Source organism: Rhynchophorus ferrugineus, unplaced genomic scaffold (genome assembly GCF_030347505.1).
Source record: "Rhynchophorus ferrugineus isolate W39M unplaced genomic scaffold, kcgeb_rfMv2 rfM3, whole genome shotgun sequence".
NCBI lineage: Eukaryota > Metazoa > Arthropoda > Insecta > Coleoptera > Curculionidae > Rhynchophorus > Rhynchophorus ferrugineus.
In genome coordinates this window covers 30,980,495-31,008,238 of record NW_027472582.1, presented here as the reverse complement: position 1 = coordinate 31,008,238, position 27,744 = coordinate 30,980,495, and the positions used below count along the sequence as shown (strand labels likewise).

General features: G+C 30.3%; 1 protein-coding gene across 5 annotated transcripts in view; it reads left to right on the top strand.

Moving 5' to 3' along the window:
* Nucleotides 1-27,744, top strand: part of LOC143193586 (pseudouridylate synthase RPUSD2) — a 662,639-nt gene that overhangs the window by 631,753 nt on the left and 3,142 nt on the right. For 3 of the 5 annotated variants that reach the window (XM_076399897.1, XM_076399895.1, XM_076399899.1), the window contains 8 exons: nucleotides 2,473-2,560; nucleotides 6,718-6,940; nucleotides 16,105-16,192; nucleotides 24,436-24,656; nucleotides 24,758-24,948; nucleotides 25,130-25,354; nucleotides 25,417-25,574; nucleotides 25,794-25,949. In XM_076399897.1, the coding sequence (XP_076256012.1) occupies nucleotides 2,473-2,560; nucleotides 6,718-6,940; nucleotides 16,105-16,192; nucleotides 24,436-24,656; nucleotides 24,758-24,948; nucleotides 25,130-25,354; nucleotides 25,417-25,574; nucleotides 25,794-25,949 (1,350 nt within the window). Of the gene's footprint in view, nucleotides 1-2,472; nucleotides 2,561-6,717; nucleotides 6,941-16,104; nucleotides 16,193-18,678; nucleotides 18,767-24,435; nucleotides 24,657-24,757; nucleotides 24,949-25,129; nucleotides 25,355-25,416; nucleotides 25,575-25,793; nucleotides 25,950-27,744 lie in introns of all 5 variants that reach the window. The other 2 variants (XM_076399898.1, XM_076399896.1) reach the window with 1 other exon arrangement.

Below are 27,744 nucleotides of genomic sequence, written 5' to 3'. Positions count from 1 at the left end.
TACTAAAATTACTACGTTGAATACTCATCTGTGAGCATTAGCATTAGGGCTTGTATCGCCCACTGCTACTTGGCGGAATAAGTCGTTTTTGTCTGCTTGCTCTGCGTCTTCCCTCGTTTGTATATTCGTTAGAAAATCCGCCATCTGTATTGTATAGGTTCCCCGATGGATTAGTGTGTTCCTGATAAGTCAAGGGTCTCTATGATCATCCGCAATGTTATATTTTGCCTTACTAGGTCTTTCAAATCTGTACGATTGATGATTAATTGTGAAAAACCTTCCTATAATTTTCTAAAGTATTTATTATTTCTTTAAATTAAATTATTTCTGCTGAAATAAAGCTTTTCAGAAAAAGCGTTTTTTTCCATTTTAAGTATCATATGATATGAATGTATATAGTTGGCAAACAATAAAGTTGGGTAACAATGAATTATAAAGTGTATATGTGTGGTACGGTCTCACATAAACGCAAATAAAGACATCAAACGATCTAGGTCTGTTGAAGAAATATCGATAGATATTTTAACCATATTTTTGTCAGATAGTAATTCAGTGTATCAATATTTTTTCAGATCTAAACCCTAATTTCTTTTTAGAGTAATACATCTAAGAAGTATCGATTATATCATTATTATAAAATGTCGATCGTCTAAGTTCGCACATATCAAAATGAGATTTGCATCATAGGTATGTAGAAAAATTTCGATATATCTATAAAATCGATGGAATATCGAAATATATAAATATATATATATATATATATATATATATATATATATATATATATATATATATAATTTTTTTTCTAATATCGAAAATGACAAAGTGTGTGAAAAAAAACAAAGTGTTTTAATATACCAAGCACCTTTTTTGGTAATCGGGTATAATTTTTAAATTATTTTGTACAAAATAATATCCTATTGCATTCATTACTCAACAATACTTTTTATGATTATTGATTACTGTTATCATTCCTATTGTACGGATCTACCAAGAGGTAAATAATATGAATATGGACGTATTAACCGATATATTCTTATCCGTAATCTGATATTTCGTATAATGATAATCGTATTCTGATCATTCTTGATGATTCTGATCATATATATATATATATATATATATATATATATATATATATATATATATATATATATATATATATATAATATTTTTTACTCTATCATCTTTCCGACACTGAATTTTTGACACTATAGCGATACTGTGTCGATATTGGTATTGGTTTAGTAGCGATCTTTTATATCGATCCATTTTCATACTTCGATATTGCTAAACCATATGCTAGCCAAGCTGTTACTCGTTATTACTGTTTTGTTTTGCAATAGTGCGACCTTCAATTTATTCAATTGACATGGATAGACATAGACACAGTAACAGTTTAATTCAGTTTTAAAGCTCGTAATATACTACAAATATTTTTAGATGGCTTTTGGATAGTTTAACATCCACAATACGCCACAGTCTCACAAAACTCTAATTTTTTGCGTGACAAACCATAAAACCGCGATGTAAAAATGGTTCGAAATTTAATTTTTGTCCAATTCGTATTCATATCTCCCCTCCTTTTCGTCTAGAAAAAGTTGGTTCATCAACAGCTAGGTTTTTTTTTATTTTCTTTAAGAGCTTAAGTAATTCATTGTCTTCGACCTTATTAGATCCTCGAGGCCGTTCTTTGCAATTTCATTAAAACTACTGATTTTAAATCTTTGAAACCAAAACCGGGAATTGAAATATGATGGAGAAATATCATCATTAGGTTTTAAACGCGTTTTAATTACATCTACTAACTACTATATTTTTAATATACTACTATATATAGTCACTACTTTATATAGCTACTACTTATACTATACTACTATAAGATTTCTTCAAATTAAACAATAAAAGTACTGAAGACTGAAAAAGCAATTTGAAGGTATCGTGATTAGCGTCTGTATATACTGAATAACTCAGTAACACTAAAATAAATACTGATATTTTAAGTAGAAAAATGTCAAATTCATGAAATTTAACTATTAACTTAACTTAACTAAGAGTTGTTGACATTGATACTTCGTATTTTCGCCGATAGATATGGCTGATCAAAATACATACAGGCATCTAAAAGATGTGATTATCATGATTAAAAACGAAATAAACTCCAGTACTATCAATTTTATAAAAAAGAGTGAATGAGTGACCACTGATTATGATAACTAAAAAGAAAAAACAATATAAGATTAACGAGAATTGTGCGAAAGTACAAAACGATGCAATATGTTGGTGCTAATTTATAGAACATTACTGTTCGCCTTCATCTTGTGGCGAAAAAACTAATTAAATTTTCGTAGATTTGCCCCTCCTATAATACCTGTTAAACCTCAACTATAAATTTTTCATCTAATGCGACGATATATCTTTATCCGTCCTACAGGTTGACATCCACAGTAATTCTTTTCCCTTTATTTGCAGGCCAAGCTCGAAACCAAAGCTCTCAAGGCTAAACGGCCCGGCTTCACAGACGATCGCTACAACGAAACGTCTTACTACATTGAAAACGGTAAGCTAATACGAACCATTATTTTATCATTCTTTTATTGTTGTGTAGTAAGTTATTTCGAGTTGTTTGTCTTGCGAGGAAAACATAAATGAGTCTACTCGAGTGGAGTTATAGGTTTGTTGGTCTATTAGTTCAGGAATGTTTCCTTATATTGCGGGAATCTACCAAATCACAATGTAGGATTTATTTTTTTATTGACCTGAAAATGTTATTGAATTCTTAAAAGATTAAAATTCTTCTATTAAATAAAGAGAGTTATTATTAAAGTTTTTGGGTAAAAACTGTTTAGTGATTTTAAATTTCCAGTACGATAAATGTCCATCGTTTTTTTTTTAATTAAAGATATATGAACTATTAGTTTCTGGGTTAGAGCTGCACAAAAACATTAATTTGTAATAATGATATAGGAAAAAAATAATTCTAAAATAACAGGTCAATTGAAAAATCTCGGGCCTGACACATAGATGGCGCTACTAGAATTAAATCCATATGTTTTTTACTCAGCCCTAACCGTCAAAAGATGCGTGTATTAATTTGACAACTGTCGGATCATTAGTTTGTGAATTATAGCATTTTGAGTGAAGCAACTTTTGTTATTGTGAAAAAAATGGATAAAAAGGAATTTAGCGAAAAACTTGACTTGATGCCGAGTTTCTGGACACTGCCACAGGAAAATTAACCATCAAGGATTGGTATACTAAGTTTAGACATGGTGAAATGAGCACCAAAGACAGTGAACGCAGTGGATGCCCAAAGGATGTTGTTACCGACGAAAACATTTAAAAAATCCGCAAAATGATTTTGAACGACCCTAAATTGAAATTGAATGAAATAGCAGACACTCTAAAGATATCAACTGAACGTGTACATCATATCATTCATGGAATATTTGGGTATAAGAACACTGTGCAAAGTGGGTGCCGCGCGAGCTCACTTTTGGCCAAAAACAATGACGAGTTGATGATTCGGAGCAGTGCTTCAAGATGATTAAGCGTAATAAACCCGAGTTTTTGCGTCGATATGTGACAACGGATGAAACATGGTTCCATCACATCACTCCAAAGTCCAATCGACAGTCATCCGAGTGGACTGCACACGATGAACCCGCTCCAAAGCGTGGGAAAACAGTCGGCTGCCAAGGTTATGGCGTCTGTATTTTGGGAAGCGCATGGAATAATTTTCATTGGCTACTTTGAAAAAGGAAGGGCCATCAACAGCCACTTTAGCCACATAGTATTATTTGACCGTTTGTAGGACGAAAACGCCGAAAAACTGCCGCATTTGAAAAAAAGGAAAGTGCTGCTTCAACAAGACAGTGCACCGTGTCAAAAATCCGATGAATTGGACTTCGAATTGCTTCCTCATCCACCATATTCTCCAAATCTGGGCCTCAGCGACTGTTTCCTTTTCTCAGATCTCAAAAGAATGCTTACTGGGAAGAAATTTTCGTCAAATTTAGGGGTGATCGACGAAACTGAGGCCTATTTTGAAGCAAAGGAAAAATCGTACTACAAAAATGATATCGAAAAGTTGGAAGGTCGCTATAATCAGTGCATCACCCTTGATGGGAATTATGTTGAATAAAAAAAACTAATTTTGCCAAAAAAATGTGTTTTACTATGGTAGGCCGGGGACTTTTCATTTGATCTGTTACAAGTGTGATCATTAAGATTTTACTAGAAATAAAAATTCAAATTTTAAAAATTCGTCATATTGAGTCAAACACCAATCAGTGTTACGAAAGATTAACGTCACTAAGCGTTTCCTATCCATCATTTCCGCATTCCATCATTTGTATGCGTCAGAACTTTTTTGGCCCCGTTTCAATTTTATTTGGATTATTTGTCTTATATTTCATAGTTATAAGATCGGGTTTGTGCTACCAATAGAACAAGAAAATGGAACAGGGATTTATCTAGACAAATAACAGAAATTTTACTGTACCAAATGGTGACTATTGTTCGACTGACTATTGAAACTTTGAAGCTTATTTCCTACGTTATCCTATTATCTATATTTATTACTTAATACACAATGTATGCTTCGTTAATTTATTAATTTATTGCCAACACGTTTTAAAGAGTATTCCTTAGAATTTACAAGTTACACTATTGTAAGCATAATGCTTAGCTTTACCATTCAATTATTAAAAATATGACATTAAAACTATCAGAGAAGTAGATGGTTTTCTATATAAATGCAGTATCAAGAACAGATAAATATATCATTTATTTTATTTATTTATTAACTTTAAAGTATTTTAATTAATATACATGGGCTGGACAAAATATGCAAACAAACAAAATATCAACACCTGACATATACACTGTTTGAATTGATTCCAACTGAATGTTGTTCTATTCTGGTACCAAAACTGTTACTCCTTACTGTTTGCTCTAAAACTCGTCATAACGGTTCAATTATGGCGAGGTCTGGTGATTGTGCTGGCGAGGGAAGATGATAATATTTTAATTCTCCTCAAACCAAGACTGAATTTCTGTGGCTGTGTGTATCGTCCAGTCTGCCTCTACGGAGCACAGGTGTGGTACAGGTACGTCTGTAAGAGGCAACTTGCAAAACTCTAAGTGTACCAGTCCAAGAAAGTCCGCGCGTTGCTCAATGGCCTATGGTTTATGAGGAACCTCGAATTAGGCATCCCGTTGGTGAGAAGTTTCACGGACATGCTCAATGTAAGGTTCTCCCTTGGGGCCTTAGAACACGAAACAACTTGATCAAATCCCTACCCATCCACAAAATCCGGTAGCTAAACCAACTACGTCAATCCCAGTCGTATCCTATGGTCTCTGTCGTCGCAAAAAGACCATTTGGTTCTAGCTGGTCAATCTGGAATAAGAAAAAGAGTGTCTTTCCCTTTGCTTTTTGCTATTTCATCCTATCACTTTACCATTTCCGCATAACCTTGACCTACTCTAATGTCCTGACCATTCTCCCGTCGATCAAATGTAACCTTTAACAACTTAAAGAAGTTTATATCACTCAGTGTTTTCTGATAACGTGCAAATTTTTTCCATTAAATAATAGTGAGTTTTCTGGCAAACAAAGTCAAACACAACAAACGAATATTCCTACACTTTACGCAAATTGCTACAGACAAGCGTAAACAAGCGTCTACGTAAACAACAGACAAGTTTTTCAATTTATGCATGTAGCGAGCTATATTCTCTTTTTCTACTAGTTTTTGGTAGTTATTCATTCATAATTGAATTCAAAACCGAACTGGGGGAATTATTGGACCAAAAAAATTTTCACATTTTCAAAATACATAAAAACATGATTTAAGCTCACATTTTTTATGTTTAATGGATATGAACAAAATTCATTAGCCCAATATACAGAAAATTTATTCTTCGACATTAAACTACGCAAATCTTATCCTCTTCATACAACATGAATGAAAAATTTTTCATTTCTACAATAACATTTGAACAGTATGAAAATACATGTAATTTTTTCTGTAAAAACATATTTACTATATCTACATTGGTAGCTTTAAATATAACACTATATAATACATTTCAGTAAAGTATCAAAGTACATTAAAATATTTCAGTATACTATTTCTAAAGCACATTAAAAATATAATTTACTCTTTATATTTGTACTACAGTTTTTATTCTTAACAGGTTAGATATATTTTTATACCTACATAAAGTTTCTTGTAAGTATATGACTGAACATTATCCACATTTTATTTAGATTTCAAGGAAAATTTCTTAATTTTTTTAAATGCTAGTGACTTTTTTTGTGTGTTTTTTTTGATTTTTGAGAAGTCTAACTAGTCTCTGAAAGATTAGTGACTATAATAAATAAGAATGACGAAAGCGCAGAATCGAAATATTTCATTCTATCTGATATATATTATTTGTGTATCTGTATGTTATCTAATGTCCAAACGTTATAAAGATTTAAGATATTATTTAAAAATTCCAAAGGCGCTTCAAACAAGGAAAAATAAAGTTAATCAATATATTTTTTATTTTAAAAAATTGGTGTTTTGAACATTACTATTATAAAATAAGTAGTGAGAATTATGTTAAATATTAATACCGTCAAGTAAAATTGGTTGGTTGAATTAACAGTAAATAAAATAATCTTGTGAATAAGAAAAATAACGATTTAATCTTTTTATATTCCAGGACTAAGGAAAGTTTATCCGTACTATTTCACGTTTACAACTTTCACAAAAGGAAGATGGGTTGGTGAACGTATTTTGGACGTGTTCGCACGGGAGTTTCGGGCACACCCCGCCGAAGAGTACGAGAGATGCATACAAGCAGGCACCCTGACCGTAAACTATGAAAAAGTTCCTACGGATTACAAGTTGAAACATAACGATCTTCTAGCCAATGTCGTGCACAGGTTAGTATAGCTGAAACGACTTAGGGAACTTTCGTTTCTTGTTTCCTTACTATCTAACTTGAACGTTTATAAAATGTTATTTATCTTTCTGACCCAGAAAGGTGCAAGATGGGGAAATTATTATTATTATTTGTTAAGCCACATTTTCTTTCACAACCATAAACGTTAAAATTGTAATAATTTTAACTATATAATATCGGGGATGCGAATTTGCATTAATCTATATTCCACTTTATCTAAAAAAATATTTGATAAGGGTATAGCTAGAAGCCACTCAGACAAAGGCATAATATCATCAAAATATTTGTCTGTAGTTGAAAATATTAATTTTATATAACACTACTACCATTAACAGTTTTGTGCTTATTTACATCAAATAAAATTAATGGGACTTCCATTGTTGCAAATAAATATGTTAAAGAACTTGTTAGATTGGTACGTTGTCATCTCACATTATTTGTGCATTAAATCGAAGTCTTATCTTAAGTAAGTCGTTAGTCGTATATTACATGCTTAGAATAATCCGATTTAGGCGAGATATTGATAGTTTTGTTCGATAAGTTGTTGCTATTCTGACGGTAATCCCATTATGTCTCTCTCATGGAAGTTCTTTTGTCACAATACTAGAAGAGATTTTAGAAACCTTCTCTTGATGGTAAATTTACAGCAACAACATAGTTCGTCAAGGACAGCAACAGGTGCCAGATTATAAGACAGATGCGATAAGAAATTCTTAGATTGAGAGTAAGCTTCTTGCGTGTCACTATCAATCCTAGTAGCCAAAGTTCGCAAAATTTTGCTTACTTGAGACTTTCCAATTATTCTTGATGGCATATATTCTTAATATTTTCATAGTGTAGGTTCATAGTATATGTTTCCACCAAACGCACAACAAAACCTTTCTGACCATCAATGCAGCGTACATGGATTTTTTTGTATCTAGTCTTTTGCAAATAATTTTTTATTTAATTATAATTTTTTTATTTACATTTTCAACCATTGGTCTTTCAGAACATGATTCAGACCTAATATAATTTTTGAAAATATATCAATGTTTAAATATAAAGCCACATCAAGATATATAATAATAAGTAATACAATTTATAAAATAGTCTATTCAGAGTTATTTTGTACATACACGTCATCTAAATTTATGACGTCAAAACGTCGCAATGTTGCCGCATCAACTCCGAGTTTTATTAGTTCAGTTCAGGGCTTTAAGATACTACAAAATTCTAATCTAAATAAAATAATTGAACAAACATGTTCTCAAATATAATTTATTTTAACGTTATAGTACATCTAAAAACTACAGTTAATTATACAGCCACAATAGTTTATAGGTTAGAGTTATAACCTTTTATCTTATTGCTTTCAAGAATTTTGTATACGTCTGACAACCGGACGACTTTGACAGGCTCATTAGTTTACGGGTTCGACCTGATGGAACAGCAGTGCGTCTCCTTTTTAACTAGAATAAAATGAGAAGGAAAATATTGTCTGACTCTGAAACAAATTTACAAATTGCGACAGGAAAAAAAAATTTTTTTAAATAGCATCTATCATTATCATTGTAGCTCATATTGATCTTACCCACTAAAGAAATAAATAATGTTTGAAATTTGACGTTAACTTAATTTCGAGCCATGGCCCAAGGACTGAAAGAGAGACATGCAAATGTATCCAATTTCTCGAGTATCAATATAAAATAACAACCTTTTGCTGTACGCATCAAACGAACGTTGAAGAATGGCCGTTCTGTAAGCGGAAATGCGAGTTAAACGAACCGATTTTAGAATATAACTGCTGGACACTGTAGGGTTAGTAGTATTTCTTATTGTCATTTGTTCCAATAGGTGATTTGAAAATGATCCAACTTTTTGTATCACCTCTGGAGATTTTAAATGGATATCTAAATTTAGAATGAACAATATTTAAATCCAAAAATAATAAAATCTTAAATTTACAATAAAAAATCTCATAATTAATTAAACCATATGGTATATGGTTAACTTAAATTAGTTAAGTAAAAAATCACATTTTGGAAAAATCACACAGTTGATTTTTTGAATTTCTATTAAGAAGTTCGAGTTTTACAACATTTTCTACATATGTCATTTGTTTTTTGATTCACTTGATATATTAGGCGTTTGAATTAATTCGCGTTACCTACTACTTTTTCTCTTTTTTGGGTATAATTTGTCATTGGAGAACCTATCTTAGGATGCAATTCATCTATCGACCCATTACAGTTTATTTACAGTGTATGGATCTCTAGTTATGGGTTCATTTGTTCTTTGTGCAGTACAAAATATACTACATCCTCTTAATCCCACTAAAAATATAGAATAGCTACAATTAATGATTAACCAGGTACAAACCACAACTTGGAGGATTGATCAATTCGATATAAAAATTCCTTTTTGCGGTTGAAACAGGTTACAAATCCTGTTCTTCAATGAAAGATACAATATCCTATCTTGTTTGTCATTTCCAGGACTTACAAGCATTTTCTACTGTTCATAAACCAACTCCCAAAGGCTACCAAGGCTTACCTACTAGGCTAACAAGGCTTACTTCATAAACTATAAACTATTGTTATATATATTCAATAAAACAAATGCATTTTAGTTGATGTTAATAACAGTTGTTTTGTGAGGAAAAATTTAAGATTGTTCGAGAGAACAAGGAAATGATTCATTGTTACTTTTTTTGTAAAACACTACGAATTAATTATTTATATATTTTTAAATTAAAATAAATATCCAAATTAATATATTTCAATTAATTTAAAGATTGATTTTTCTTGATCTAATCGATTATTTATGATGCTATTTTGTTACCAGTTTTGGTATAAATCCCTTGTACATTACATATAAAACATTCCTACTATACTATTTGTGATCGCAGGTGGCTTCCCGCAGTATATAATAACCAAATTGAATTTTATATTAACCCAAAGGCATTTGGAGAATTAAATAGTCTAGAATATGTATAGTTTATCGATACAGATGGTGTTCATTTTAAAAATAAAAAAATCCACTAGAGATATTGGTATATTGGGGTAATATAATTTTAAAAATATCGATGCTGAAGCTAGACGGGTCTGGGTACTGCAAGGTCAGACAAAAATTAAATATTCCGCTTAATATAATGCTTGCTTATGAAATCAATTATTCCGTTAAAATTCGATGGTACAAAAAATTAGTATCTAAGATAATAAAACACTTTAAAGTGTCTAGAATTTTCAGTGATTAATAGGTAAACTTTTTCTTCGTTATTTAATTATTTAAATTCGAGAATAATCAAATTAACTTTTTTTGTAATGTTTAATAGAAAAGTTGGGAGAGTGCTTTATATTAATTACGTCATTATTGTTTGAATCTGTCAATAAAATTTATATTTAACGTCATATTTCGTGAATGGTTAAGATATATTCTTCTTATAGCCATAATAATCATTACACTTTCCTGGTTATATATTATCCAACATTTGATATACTGATTATACCCATGGTATTGTTATTTTGTATTACATTTTGCAACATTATACAATGAATATACAACATATACAAAGAAGTAAGCGGAAAATGTGCTGGAGTGTGTACATTGTGGTGGTACGTTTATGGGGCGATATGAAATTGAGTGATTGAATATATATATATATATATATATATATATATATATATATATATATATATATATATATATATGATCAGCTTAAAGTACAATTAGAGTATATTTAAATGAAGCTCATGAAGTTATTGAAAAATTAGATCAAGATAAGCATGTCAGTAGTATCCCTATTTGTATGCAGTTAGGCATTATCTACAAAAGCACACTGGATGTTTGCAAAAAAAGCTAGTTAAAAAATGACAAAGAATGAATATTCATGAGTTTTAATACCTACGATGAACAGTTGAGAGACAGTTAAATCGAATTATTTTTTAAACGTGTTATAACACAGAAAAGAAGATCGATAATAAATAATTATTAGCCGTTTGTGAAGTTAAGCAGTTAATTGATTTTAATCGTGGATAACTAGATTTCATCTTACATTCAATATGCTTGGTATAATCTTAATTTATAAAATAAATGTGTTATTATTGTTCTAATCTACTTGCATGAATTCCTACAAGCAGGACGAGTGTTGACATTAGTGTGTATTTCCCAAATTAAAATAAAATTAGACTACTTAAGCTAAAGTTGTGATTAAACACTTATTATACACTATACAAGTTCAAGTGTATAGGTTCGCTTCAATCTTGTGATTTCTATGTTCCTATGATTTCTTAACCTTATTTCATATTTTAATTCCAGATCTTGAATAACTCAAATTACTAGTTGTAGACAAATATTGTATCTTTTACTGACTTATTCCGGGTATTTTTTTGACTCAATATACGTTATTGTAATTCTAATTATATTGATTCGGCAACATTTGTATGGCGTCAGTATTAGAAATATGTTACCGGAAAACTATTATAAGTCTATCGTTCTCCATATTATATATCGAAATTGAGATGTACTGTCGTTTTTATTACCATAGAGGTATGTTGCTTAACGTTATTTGTAGGTAAATACTCTATGTTGAGCTATAAACAAAAACCCTTTCAAACGACGATGTCCCCCTTGTATCTCAATGTTAACGCCCTTTACATTCAAATAAATACTTCTCTGCAAGGGAGTAATTATAACCACAAGAGATTAACCACTTAAGAGTTACAAGCAAATCACAGAGAGGCCGTGGCGTTTGAATAATTCATTTGCTTGGCACTGGAAGGGTTGCGGTAACTCAAAGAGGATTTTAGTCTGTTGCACTAATGTTAAATTATAATAAAACCAAGTACATAGTAGTTGCTTTTGAAATTTGAATGATACGTTAACTTTAAAGAGAAAAAATACTCATATCAGAGTTTTTCCTTAATTATATTATATCAAAAAATAAACAATTTAAGATTATAAATAATCTTAAACTAATACATTTGAACTTGGTAGAATTTATATTGTATTTGCTTAATAATAACACATGGATGATTTGTTTAAATTAAAGAGTTATATTTTTAATAATTCTATAATTAACTCTATATTCTGTAATACTGTAATGGATTAATTTAAGCCGATATTCTAATAATTAATTGGATTTATTAATGAACCTGGATCAAAACTTCCAAAATTAATCGAATAACAATTACATTTAGACTAAGCTTTCTCTAGAAATAATTATCGGTGAAACTGCTCTAATCATTTAATTTAATCCTAGCTAACAATGACGAACCAAGATCCTATTTGCCTTGGTCAGAACACTGGTTATTAGGTGTTTGCATGTATTTTGATCAGCAATATCTTTTAACGTAAATGCGTAACATCAATATGAATAATTGCTAAGCAACCAGCTATTAATTTCGACAATTTCGACATTTCCTAATGCATAAAGAAACGATTTTCCATTAGTATTAATGAGTTATTCAGTGTTTACAGGCGCTAATCATTGGACGTTTAAAATTGTATTTTCGAGATTCATTACTTTTGCTGAAGTACATCAAATATGGTTGTTCGAAACAAATTCGAGGACAATGAATTGCAATATTTATTGTATGAAAACCTAGCTGGTACTCTCAAAGAAGTTCGAAGCAGATTGGTACTTGAAAACTCAACCGTTTCCAGACATTCACATGCGATGAAAATGATCCAAAAATAATGAAAATATCGTTTCGAACCATTTTAGCATCACTGCTTACTTAATAGATACTTGATAAATAATAGTTTCCCAATTCGCAATATAATCCCAAAAAGGATCTATGATTGGATCGCTACCAATTTTACTCAATGGATCAATTGTCATAGTGAAATATTTATCTGAAAAATTTCACTTTCAAAGCCAAAGCTTTTCTTCAATTTCCTCGTAACTTAATTCAATAAAAACGATTAATAAGGTGTTAACGCTTAAATATGTCAACCTAAACAAGACTTGTTGGACTATTACAACTCATATAGGTTAAGTTATAATATACCAACTAGCTTTATTTAGTACCCAGCAATACCTTGCTGTTAATTTGAAAAATAATTTTAAACACTGGAAAACATTTCTGACACAACTTTTTTTACGAGTAATGAAAGCAATGATGTCTTAATTGGAAGGAATACATATGATAGGTGATTGCATAACTAAGTATTGTAAATGTAAGTGTAAACTATTTTTGTTACCCTCGTATTAAATTGGAATTACAAAAATCGCATCACTGGAAAAAATAAAATAATTGAAATTAACACTCAGCTCAAGTATTGACTCATCCGACTAATATATGTCTATTAAAAATAAACCAATGATCCACTAGCAGATGTTACAATCATACATGATATTTAAATGTGTTATATGTATTTTTATCATATGGACATACTAGAATATGGCATAAAAATGCCTTTCTAACCATCCAATTAATATGTCAAAACTATATTAAGGACAAAAAATATTAATATATAGTGTTTACAATAAATAATATAAAGTAAAATGAAACTTTATTGTAAACTTAGTTTGATTTTTACTATTAGAAAGTTGTTTACTGTTGTTGTTTATGTAACTAATAGGGATGATATTTTATGAAATTCATAAAATAGAGTGAGCTAATTTGTGAGATAAACTATATAATAGAAGAATTAAAAATTATTCCAGAACATCAGTTTGAGTTTCGCAATAAGAATGGGACTATAGAACAAGTGCATAGACTTGTAAACAAAATAAACACTGATCTAAATGCCAAAAGATATTGTTCGGCTGCTTTTCTAGATATATCTCAGGCTTTTGACAAAGTATGGCATACGGACTTGCATGTTAAACTAAAAAAACTTCTCCCTCATCCGGACTATCAGTTACTAAAATCGTATCTCACTGATAGACATTTTATTGTAAATCAAGGCTATAAATATACCGAATTAAATCCCATATATTCAGGAGTTCTGCAAGGTAGTGTACTGGATCCAGTACTGTATCTTCTGTATACGGCCAACCTGCCTACCACAAAAATAACTACTGTGGCAAAATACGCAGACGATACAGCAATCTTAACATCCCATGAAGATCCAGTCACAGCATCAATAAACCTACAAACTCACCTGGAGCAAATACAATTATGGTTGAAGACATGGCGCATTAAAGCCAATGAAACAAAATCTACCCATGTAACGTTTACCTTGCGTAGAAGAACATGTCCACCAGTGAATATCAATCATCGTCAAGCGGAGCATGTTAAATATCTTGATATGCACTTAGATCGACGCCTGGAACATCGAACCTGGAAGAAACACATACTCTCTAAACGAAAACAACTTGGACTTAAATTAAATCAAATGTATTGGCTCATCTGGCCCAAATCCAAGTTATCATTAGATAACAAGGTATTGCTGTATGAGTCTATACTCAAGCCTATTTGGTCATATGGAATCCAACTATGGGGTACCGCTAGCAATTCTAATATATCCATCATTCAACGGTTCCAAAATAAAGTGTTGCATGCTATTGTTGATGCCCCGTACTATATTTCAGATAAAGTGATAGAACGCGATATTCCTCTTGAACCTATAATGAGTGTAATTCAACGTGTTAGTGCGTAGAGTACTTCGAAAGAGCGTCAGTGCATCCCAACATACTCGCTAACCAGCTAAACATGCGACGTGATAGTGAAGTGCGTAGACTAAAACGTTTAACACCACCTGATCTGATTACTGGACATATATAAACTTTAAAAAAGCTTTAGACTAAGACTAATTAATTAAGATAATATTTTATACAGGAGATCGCTTAATGAAGTGATTTTCTACATGTCATGTTTATATAATATAGACATAAGAAATACTTATTGCCTATAAGGCAGATTGTGGAATCACTCATTGTGGAGTATAAAAAAATTATTTTATGTACCCACAATTTCATCTGAGTCAGTTATTTTAGAATAACTAATAACACACATTATGACAATAGAATCAGCATTTGTTAAAAGAAGAAAATGAGCATATGTCAATATAAATGCTGAACAATAAATTAAGAAAAAAATATTAATAGGAATCTGCCTTTACGACTTACAGTGCTCTAAAATGAATTTCTGTTTTATTAACGATGAAGTTTATGACATAAAATCAAAGCTTTAATAAACATTTTATTGTGGCAATAAATAAAAATAAACCGTTATGTATTTTCCCCATCTAAGCACCTTCAATGCTCTCAAGAAAATTACACCGACAAAATTACTAATATTTGTAGGTTGAACGTTGATTATCACCATAAAAGCCATTTATATGGTAGCAAATAAAACTGTATATATAGATACTCTCATACTTCTACTTGATCTGTTTTTGTTTTCCAGACAATAGCCAGCAATATTAAAAAATATATTCATTATTTTCATTGTTTTGTGGGATATATATAGTTTTTATTTTTAACAAAAAATTAATTATACTTGATATAATGAAAATTTAATGTTGTTTGTGTTGCTAATGATTTTATAATATTAGAAGTACAAATTAGTTCGGTTTGTTCTTTATAAATATCGGGCATTTATTACGAAAGATCGAAACTTTATTTCATTTATAAGTACTAAGAATACTATATCGAAAGAATCTATCATTTTTTGAAACCATCCACGTATCCACTCAATATTTGATGTCTTGTTTATAAAAGGTGTAGTAGTACTCAAACAGGTTATGAAGTCTTAACGATACCTGGTCAACTAACTAGTCTTTTTAAGCTTTTCCAGGTGGTTTTTCATGAATACAAAATCACAATTTTACCTCTATAACCGTACTTCTCCGTACTTAAAATTTTCAAACCTATCACAACTTGTTCGTACCATTTGCATCTATATTTATTGAAATGAAAGAAGTAAAATAAGAAGTCAGATGTCTAATCTTATGGTATAACGCTTTAGTGAATTTTAACATAATTATTTGACCTGTTGTTTTATCAAATTGCAGAGACTTATTTGTACACCTGATATTTTAAAGTAGTACTATTTTTACTTTTTTTGTAGCACATAATTTTGTATTGTCTGTATTTTTACTTTAAGAGTAATAACATGTGAAATTAAATGCATTCATTTAAGTTAGCTGGCTATTGTCTTTACTAATTCACTATTACATACCCTTGGCGTACTAAGCAAGTGTGTGTTCTAGACACGAAGTTCCCGTCACTAGCCAAGCGATCACCATTGTACATATGGACGAAGACATTGTGGTGGTCAACAAACCCGCCTCAATACCTGTAAGTGGCTCAAGGACTGCCATTATCTATCTACATAATTGTACTGATCTGTAGACATTTGTGGGCTTCTGTGTGTTCTGTGCTTGTGTGTTCTATCATTTGTAGTGCTTGCTCTGGTATACTTTAGACTTTGATATCTTAATATTGATTATTAACTCACTTAATATTTATTTTATAGACATATACTTTTTAGACATATACTTTTACTAGACCTTTAGGTAGGAAAAATGACACTTATGGGTCATATTTCATTATTTTTTGGAAGTACTTGATTGGTGTATTCTTGTTATTGATAGGACCAAATGAGCATTACCTACTAAATTTGATATTTTCCAACTGGCGACCTTCCTTCATCATTTCTTCTTTGGGTATTAACAGATCGTAATAAACTAAACCTAGCTGATTCCTGAGCAGAGAACCCAATGATTTTTTACTTTCATTATTAATCACTAAACGGTTTATTTTATTCCATTAAAACATATTATAACCAACTTTATTCCAAATAAACAGCGTTATATAAGAAAAGCTTCAAGAGGTTATATTTATGTAGTAACCACTACACTTTAAAAATATTTTCTAACGTTTTTTAACTGTTGATCAACTCGGATTAATTTTGTCGTACAGCTAGCGTCTGGTAAGAATAATAATAATAAGTAACGTCTCAAATTTTCTTTCCTCTTAAATCATTATCCACAATGAATCAGTCAAGTCTTGATATTTGAAAAATTTGAACGATTTTCCAGCTAATTAAATTAATATCTATTTAAGTAAATTTCATTTAATTAAAGTTTAGTAATATACATTTCATCATAATGGTGAATATTTATATTTCTGCGATTAGTATCGATCGTTTTAACAACGATATGAAATAATACCCAACAGATATAAAATTAATTTTTAATCATTTGATTTAAACCTTTTATTTGCACTTTATATTTATTTTCATTGAATATTTTACTCTATTTGAAAATTATACATATATAGATACTAAGCATTTTTTAATGACGTATTTTAATATTTAATTAAGGAAAACTTCATATAAGCTTAAATTGAACAAATAATATATTTTTAGGTCTATATAATAGTTGGGCAATTTTTTGTTAATATCTACAAAAATCTTAGGTATTGAAAGGTTATAATTAATATTTAATAGCATATTTCTCTTTTTTTTCGAATTTTAACTATTCATGAGATGAGCATGCTCTGATGCTATCATATAATGGACATTTTTGTTCATTTTATTTCTCATTAAATCAGATAACATCAATTGAGCCTTTTTTTAGTGTTTTATCTCAAATATGTTATCCTATTCTCCATAATAATTACATATTAATTGTTTGTTGTTACATCTCATCTCATTTGTACAACATCATTATCGCTATTTACGTTAATAATTACGTATCTTACCACGGTATGTTAGTAACACTCCTAAAGTATTATATTTTGTTTTGACGTATTTAAATAACTTTAATGACCAGTCGTCAGATTCATTCAGATACTGATCGTCAAGTCCTTCAAGTATATTTCCAAAATTAAGGTTTTATATAAATATTTTTTCATATGGAAAGTTTGTCATCATCAATATCATGACCAATTGATAGCCGGAACTATTAGACAGTGTCTACCTCTCAATACGCTTTTGCTGTTGGTGCCCCAAGTCCTCGAAGAGCCCCCTTCACTAAATCTCATAATTTTTAACGATCATCTACAACATTTTTGGCCTCAGATAGTGTTAATTTCTTGTTTTTCAGATAGCTCTCATTTTGACCTTTTTTGCGTCTTTCATTCGACAAAAATGTTGGATTTGCTTGGAAGTCAAATTTGTACTCATATCCTGTACCAACCTAGAGAAACGAATGCTCCGGCACCTTGACCGGCTAATTATGCTTGTTACTTCAGATGTGGATGCTCCAATTATTTGACGTGACTTCCTTCCTAAAATTGTTTTGGTTTTATTCTGTAGCCATATGGTTCTGAAATACTCTGAAAAACATATACATACTATCCTCAACGAACATTAGGTAAAAAAGTTTGTAGCATTATGATGGATGCTAGATCTCTTTTTAAATAATTTTCACATAATCAAATACATAGAAAAATAATGGAACTAAGACGTCTGTTCAGGCAGCACCTATTTAATTTGTAGACAATGAACCAAACAATATTTTTGTTGGGTAGTACTTCTTTTAACCTTTAGTAATAATTATTATCTTATAGTATTATACCTCAGGTACATTCACACAAAGTAATATAATACAAGTCACACATTACAGTTCATACTAATAATAACTTTTACAAGCATGTCAAAGAAGAAAACTAATTTTTACTAACCTAGCTTCTGTGTGCGAAAATAATGCTTTGCAATTTTAGCTATACTAGTCGTTATGTAACTTAACAAAATAAAGGTACAAGTCACACCACCCTAGTAAAAGTTCTTAAACCCACGTTGTTGTAACAGTAAGGTCATTTTGTATCGGTGGTTCTAGACACGAAACCCCCGTGCTATCTCATTCGATCAAGTTAATACACGTCGACGAGGACATTGTTGTCTTGGACAAACCGTGTTCTTTACCGGTGAGTAAACCAGCAGTGTGACCGGTTTTCTCAATCAGTTCAAACTCCAAGACTAATTTCAACTCTTGTTTAAACTGATAATTGAGAACTAATTAACCTACATTAAGTAATGGCCTACAGGACGTTTACGAATGTATTGTTTCAATTTTATTGTCTATTGTCTTTTACTTATTATTTGTATATATGTACATAGGTATAAAGCTAAAATTTGCACAGCGCTTACTTAACTCAACGACTCACTTTCCTTTTTATAATATATTGGTATTAAATTACGATCATTCTTAACTTGAATCCAAAACGATCGCTACTAAGAATCCTTAAAACTATTTGTGTTTGATACTATTTATAATTATGATTTGTATCTTAGTTAAAGGCAAAGAAAGTGATATAATTTATTTATCATTCAATTTCCATATCTATACTTTTCCCATTTTTGTATTCAAGTTCTGTTGTACGATCCTCAAAATAGCGGAGGTAAAATCTACCGAATTTTACTTTTCGGAATCACTAGAGGGTGCAGTAAGCGGCAATATTTATAGGGAGAAATTAAAAAAAGATTTTTCAGTCATATAAAAAACTATACAATGTGACAATTGTTACGTTTAACAAATATGAAAAATGTTTCATTAGACCAATAATAAAATTCTGAAATAAGAATATGCTGAGTTTTCTATTCTTAGAATAAATTTAACATATGTTGATCATATTCACCCCATTGCCAACAGGTCAATTGAAAAGTTCCCGACCTACCATAGTAAAACACATTTTTTTGGCAAAATTAGTTTTTGTTGTCTGTTGCGCTTACCTACGCTTTGGGGCAGGTTCATCGTGTGCACTCCACTCGGATGACTGTCGATTGGACTTCGGAATGAAATGATGGAGCCACGTTTCATCCATTGTCACATATCGACTCAAAAACTCGGGTTTATTACGCTTGATCATCTTCAAACACTGCTCCGTATCATCAACTCGTCATTGTTTTTGATCAAAAGTGAGCTCACGCGACACACACTTTGCACAGAGCTTTCACACGTTCAGTTAATATCTTTAGAGTGTCTGCTATTTCATTCAGTTTCAATTTACGGTCATTCAAAATCATTTTGTGGATTTTTTAAATGTTTTCGTCGGTAACAACCTTTTTTGGGCATCCACTGCGTTCACCGTCTTCGGTGCTCATTTCACCACATCTTAACTTAGCATACCAATCCTTGGTGGTTGATTTTCCTGGGGCAGTGTCCGAAAACTCGGCATCAAGCCAAGTTTTTGCTTCAATTGTATTTTTTTCTTTCAAAAAGCAATATTTCATGAACATGCGAAATTCCTTTTTATCTATTTTGTTCACAATAACAAAAGTTGCTTTACTCAAAATGCTATAATTCACAAAGTAATGATCCGACGACTGTCAAATTTATACACACATCTTTTTAGTGTTAGGGCTAACTAAAAAACATATGAATTTAATTCTAGTAGTGCCATCTATGTGTCAGGCCTGTTACAACATTTAAAAAATTGAAAATTTACCCTTTCAAATTTTTAACGACCTTTCTCATCCATCAAAACAAATAACAGTTGTTATTTTTCTTATTACAACATCCTATTATACTGAAGATGCTTCAAACTATTAATTGTATTAAAATATACAGCTTTTTTTTCATTTGAAAAGAATATCTGTTTACCTGCAATTCTTTTTGTGAGAATCTAATGTGGTCTTAACAGCTACGGCTGAAACCAAAAGTAAACTTTTGTTGTCACATTTTCCTTTTCGGTGTGTTAAAAAATAAAAACTGTGAACAGACTCATGTTATTTGTTTAAAATATAAGTATAATTAAAGACATACTATTTAAATTACACTTAGAAATTGCATCTTAAGTTAATCAATGCTCTTCCTCTACTTATGTAGGAGCTCCTAATAACTTCTATTAAGTCCTTTAGAAAATAGTCTTTATTTGAACTTTCGCATCACACAGTTTAAACAAAAATTAAGGCATTTAAGCAAATCGTTTCTACCATAAGTGCTATAAAAATCGTGCTATGAAAACATATTTCATTAAAATTATTTCCAAAAACTTCAGTTGGCAGTTGTTCTTGCTTTAATAACTCCGACCGTCTGGTGATCCCGAAGCACACCCGAAACATGGTTATAATGGCTCCACTTTTCTATTCTCTGTGTTCTATAGATTTACTAAAACTAGAAATTAATCATGTAATATTTTTGCTTAAACTAATGTGATATATTTTTTTTTATTCACACCACCTGATAATGCTATTTCTATGTTTCATCTGTTTTCACTCAAGTATTTCTCTTTATAGGCTTTAAACAGAATCAGGCCTCTTTTTTTTTGATCGATTTTGAGTTTTTAGTCGAACAGATAAATTATATGATAAAGATGAAGGAATTTTCATCCTTTAGAATCAGTTTTCTTGAGTAACAATTTTAAATGTATATTCGAAATGTTAAGTATTCAACACACTCATTTTTATGCTCAGGATCTTCATTCTTTTATTCTTCATACGAACGTTACTATTTATATTTTCGACATCATTTCACGTTTTCACAAAAGTTTTTTTTTATATAAGACAGATGTATACTGTATGAATCTTCGAAGACGAACTACTCCCAATGAAATTGAAGTAAATGGCTGCCGGTTTCTTTGGTATTACCAGTACGACCTTTTGTTGAGTAATATGACAGGAAACCTTAACAAGTGCGAATCTAAAATACTCTGAAAGAGCGTCTATGCATCCGAATGCACTCTCCAAAAAATTAAACGCGATGTCATTGAAGTGCGTAGGTTAAAACGTTTACACTTTAGAAGATGGACTCTTAGACTGTGAAGTTAACAAGACCCATGTAATATAAGTAGTATTCAGAAATTTGAACTGGTGTATTGTTACTGGTGATGAAAAGTGGCTATACTGCGAGGGTAAGGTGAAACGTTTTCATACAATAAAAGATTGAGATTTTAATTTGAAAATTATTTTATTGTTCTACACAATCTTCCCTGCCTTAAAAACTCTATATAGTGAAATCATATAATGAAACGGGTGTTAAAGCACTGCAAGAAAATCATTTCAAAATGGAATATTACCGTTTGTTTGTTAGTGTTCAGAAAAAGTCGAAGAAGTGGTGAATCATTCTCACATATAGGTTCAGACAATGGAATTAGTATAGTCCTGTTTCGGCGCCCAATGACTTTTGACCTTTGAAAAACAATAAATTCAATTTCGATCATTTCGATTATTTATTTTTCATTATTAGACCGGAAATACTAGAAAATAAACCAAAATGATTTTAAGGTTAAGGTTATTATTTTAGAAGTATCGTCCATAGCTAAACATACTATATTTATTTCCATAGATTTTTAATAATTTTCAGGAAGCATTGTATTAATTCCTGATATTTTTATCCACAACATCATAATAACTATACCTATAGCATGCAAACCAAGAAACATTCGTTTTTATACATATAATATGTTCACTATACATTTTCGATGTCATTTTATAAATTTCAACTGTTTTCTTCAACACAAACAAAAAACAAAATCTCTATCATACCTAATCACTCCAAATCCAATTAAATGTATTGAGTTATTCAGTATTTAAGTAATCATTCATATTTTGATGACAAGTATAACATTGTATTAATATCAGAGACACAGATAATATCACTAGACGATTTGTGAGTAATTATTTAGCATCATTTTGTATACATAAAATTATTATTAACTTAAACTTAATATAAAATACATTAAAAACTACTTGTACTTTTCTCCATAAAATGCGGACGATTTAAGTAGACAGATTGTTTATCTTTCTACTTTACTCGACTAGAAATAATTCTCGTTACTTTAGAGTAAATCCTACATTTTCACTAAGATCAACACACGTGAGACAATTTATCTTACTTTGGACACGTTAAACTATAACGTTAAGTAATGGATAGGGTATTTATAAACTTATTTGCATAGGGAATTCTGAAATTTAACAGAAATACGAAGGTAACGAAATTTACAAATGCTTCTTAATCTCTTGTTATTTTAGTTAAGGCGATCTCGCTCTAAATTCACTTCGAGGTAAATCGAAGAACTTTGTTATTTTAAAATTTGTTTAAAAGCCTCAGGCGACAATTGAATTTCTCCGAATAATATTTGACATTACAATTACAATTACCTTGCAATAGAAACTATTAATTTATTGTATTTTTATATAATTTTAATAGAATAGTAAGACGTACATATATTACTTGTATATTATATGAGGGTTGCCTTTTATATTCTATGCTTCTCTGAGACTAAACATTTGACAATTAACTTAATTAAATTAAAAATAAATCATGCAAAAAACGCATCGTAGTCACATTAAAATATTCAAAGAGCTTCTTAGCTTTGTTGTTGAACAATTGGGATGCTGTAAAATGTACTATGCACAATGTACCACGTTATTTTCACAAACGAGAATAAACAACTGCTACAACTTGGTATCATTTTCTTCAGAGGATGATGTGAAATCCAATGTCAAATTATGAATACAGGAGAATTTTTCACTAGTAAAACAAAAAAAAACTTGTTACATATTGGGAAAATATGTTCATATTAACGGAACGCTTTCGAATATACTTTAATGTATTATTTTCCTTATTTTCTTATTTATTTTTGTCCATTTTCCTCATACAAATCTTAATCGTATATTTTAACTGATAGTGGCTAATTATCTTCCTCAAAGTATATCTTCTAATGTGTGTTCTAGTTAATAACATTTTACCAAACATGATGGTAACTACATTAGAAATTTCTAATTATTCTAATATTTTCTAATTAGATATTTCTCTGAAAACAAAACAATAGAATTTGTCAAAGTTGTATAAACCGTACGAAACTAAATAGATAAATTTAAAAGTTGATATAAATAGGACACTAAACATAGAAAATTTTAAAGAATTTTAAAGATTTGAATGCTGCAAAAACTAATACCAGCAAGAGCCAGTATAATTAATTAATTTACTGAGAAATACGTTTTTATTGTGTTAAAAAAACAGAAATGTAAACAACACAAATTATGTTTAAACGAGAAAAAATTTTAATAAAGTATAGTGTCAAAGTAGCGTAACATTAAACTAAAAATACAACCCTTTTATATTATACAGTGATACATTAGTGTTTTAGCACTCAGTTAAAATTAGTTATAATAATGTAAAATTATATGGCTACTTGATTGTTTTTGATTAACTGCTAATCAATAATTTTCAAAAATTCAATAATGTTAAAGTTTAAAGCCTATATAACTGAAGAACATAGTTTCAGATTATTGGTGTCTGATATAAGTTACTCTGTAAATTATAAGTTCCTCAAAATTATTTAACAGTTACATTCCACACAACAGTAGTATTTTGACATACCTTTGTTTTCATTTCATTTTCATTTTCAACATCTAGTGAAACATTTCATCTAAACGGGAAAGCGTAAAATGGGTAAAGGTTTTATAATATATTTAGAATTTGCTGCTTAGTTGGGCTAACAATTTAACATCTAATTTGCTTATACTAAAATAGGTAAAGGGTAATATAACTTTGAATTTGTTTTTAAATGTTGGCAATATGTATATGCATTTTAGGTGGCTTCAATTTATACAGATTAAATCTTGTTATTATGAAACTATGTTATTTTAGGTACACCCTTGTGGACGATACAGACACAATACGGTGGTTTTTATTCTTGCTAAGGAATACAACTTAAAAAATTTGAGGACCATACATAGGTTAGACAGATTGACTAGTGGATTATTGCTTTTTGGCCGATCGCCTAAAAAAGCCAGGCAGATGGAGCATCAAATTAGAAATAGGCTTGTTTCGAAAGAGTATGTGTGTAGGGTCGAAGGAGAATTCCCTGAGTAAGTATACATTAACTTATTTAACATGTTTTGTGTCATAACGAATCCATACCACCTGGAATCTCTACTACAAAGTTCATTATTTCTTATTCGTTTTGCAGTGAGGTTGTAGAATGTAAAGAACCCATTGAAGTTGTGAGTTATAAAATAGGGGTGTGCAAGGTATCGCCTAAAGGAAAGGAATGCAGTACTTTCTTCCAAAAACTGGGATATAATGGCAAATCCAGCATTGTGCTTTGCAAACCCAAAACGGGAAGAATGCATCAAATCCGTGTTCATTTGCAGTATTTAGGTTTGTGTTGCTTAAAACAACTATGATTTTTTATTTTCATTCATATTTAAAGAATTCTAATGATTAAGAATTATTACTAGAGTCTATAAAGTCTTACTCTATTTCATTAAAATATCGATGAATTAAATAAATGTTAACTATTTTCATTGTTACATAATAAAATGAGAAATATGTGTTACAGGTTATCCAGTTGTTAATGATCCTTTATACAATCATGACGTTTTCGGTCCATTAAAAGGTAAAGGTGGCGATCTTGGCGGCAAATCTGATGATGAGTTAGTCAAAGATCTAATACATATTCACAATGCGGAAAATTGGTTAGGAATGGACGGTGATAGTGAATTATCAATGTTTAACAGTAGAAAGGATTTGGACGATTCATTAGTAGGACCTTTAGTTCCTAAAGGTATGTCTGGTTATATATATATTAGGATAATATGTGTATGTATATATAAATAAAATTTACAGGCCGAGTACTTGGGGATGATGATGCTGATCCAGTTTCTCGTGAACCTTCACCGTGTGATGAGCCATGCGACAGTCGGTCATCACCACCAGCCTGTGAATCTACACCAAATCCATTATCTATGTCTTCTTATGGAAAGCGTTCTGTTCACGATGCCAAGGTATAACATTTAGTGTTAATTTTTATTTGCTTCTAGAATGTGTTTATAATCTAAATTAATTATTTAATTAAGAATTCTCTAATTTTTCAGTGTCTTCTAAATTATCTTTAAAAATACCTTACGATCACCACTTATTTACGCTAAAATATTTTAAATACTTTATAATATAATGTGGATAATCTCAAATATTACTCCAGCTGATTGCGCTTTTATTTTTAGGTTACTGTAGCAACGCAAACAGGCCACGAAGCACCCGACTTTACCTTTAATCCAGATAAAATGACAGTTGATCCGCACTGCTATGAATGTAAAGTTCGGTATAGAGACCCAAAACCACAAGACTTGGTTATGTACTTACATGCATGGAAATATAGGGTAAGAAACTTATATTAACATATATATTATTCATTAATCAATTTTTGTTGTGTTATTTCAAATATCGCTAGCTACATTGTAATTAACTTATCTTTAAGTTCGCTATTTTTTAATACAGTGCTACCTACACTGTTTGAGGGCAATTTCCGATTATAACTCATCTTAAAATTAATATAATAGTATAAATACACTTGTAAACATGAAGATTCATGAAAAAAGGTTGTTTGCACTAATTTATTTAATGATATGTGTAGCTGGGATTTATTATATATAAATATAATATGCTGTATTGAAAAGGTCAAAGACAAATAAATTACAAGTTACTCTATGAAGACTCAATATTGGATAGTTAGAATGCTTTGTTAAAAAGCATATTATCAAAACTTCAAAGCCATTATGACTTTTAAAAGCAAAAATATTGAGTGCCACAAGATCAAAGCAATAATATAAGGTGTCTCAAAAGAAAATGTATATTTTATATATTGGTTAAAAAAATTAACCCATCAAAAATTGTTGTTTATTATCATTATTTAATAATTTATTTCATTAGCCCTCACATTCATTTAATTTAACATACGGCACTGATTTAATCTAGGGCTAACAATTTATCGTGCCGAAGTTGCTATATAGTCATTTTAGGTGAATGAAGGAGTATCTAATCATTTCGAATTCGTTGCACTCCAATAGCTGTTGTTCTGCTACGTATTCATTAAGATGAAAATGAGCTTCAATCGAATAGAAGATATGCGTAAAACTTCAAAAGCACTCTTTTATTCTTTTACCAGGCGTATGATACAAGCCTCTGACGGCATTACAAAATGGACAGACTTAGAATGCGGTCTCCCACGTATAAAGTTGTAACCAAGTTTTGTTCGTTTGGACCACTTAAAGGCGTGTAAAACGGGTTTATTTACTACAGGGGGAAATTAAAAAATGATTTTTTTATTTGAAAAAAAATATGATGTTTATTTATTTCTATTTTTTTTTATTTCTAATGTGGACTGAGCAAGTACTGATTCCAATATTTAACTATATTATCCCTTTTTATAGGTTAGGGGAAATGATCTGTGGATATACACATATTATTTATTTCAATTCAATTGTCGATGTGGATTTTAATGAAAGACTTACTATTAAAATTACAATTAGGAATTGCATCTTGGTTAAGAAATAATATTCCACATTTGGGTCCATAATCATTTGGTCGGACTGAAATGCAAAGAATAAACCTTCCTGTTCAAAAACTTCATATAGGAAATCTTAAGAAGTTTCCTGAAGTTTATTATTATTTATTCTTAAAAACGGTTTATTTTTCTTAAACGGCGTTAGAGCAGAATACTTTGGAAAATAGTTAATTTAATTTGAACCTTAACATCCTGGAAAATAACAGTTATATTATGATTTTGCATTTAAACAAATAATATTTACCTTAAATGCTACAAAAATAATAACATAACAACATTCTTTACAATTATACACAAAAATAGAATGAAACATGAATGAAATAAAAATAACCTGTCATATAGATGTCACAAAATTTCAAATTGAAAAAAAGAAATGAAATCTGTAATCATTTTACCTACGGCCCTCTTGTGATTCGGACGCGCAAAACATGATTACGGGAGTGCCCATGTATAGTTCCCATTCTATTTTCTATGTTTTGTGGAGGGCATCCTGAGATTTTAAATCTGACAGCAAGCAAATGTTACAGGAGTGCAACTTTATACCTTTTTTCAATAAAAGAAATGTTGGGTGCCGCTTTTAAGTGAGGAAAACCTCGAATTGAAAAAAACTT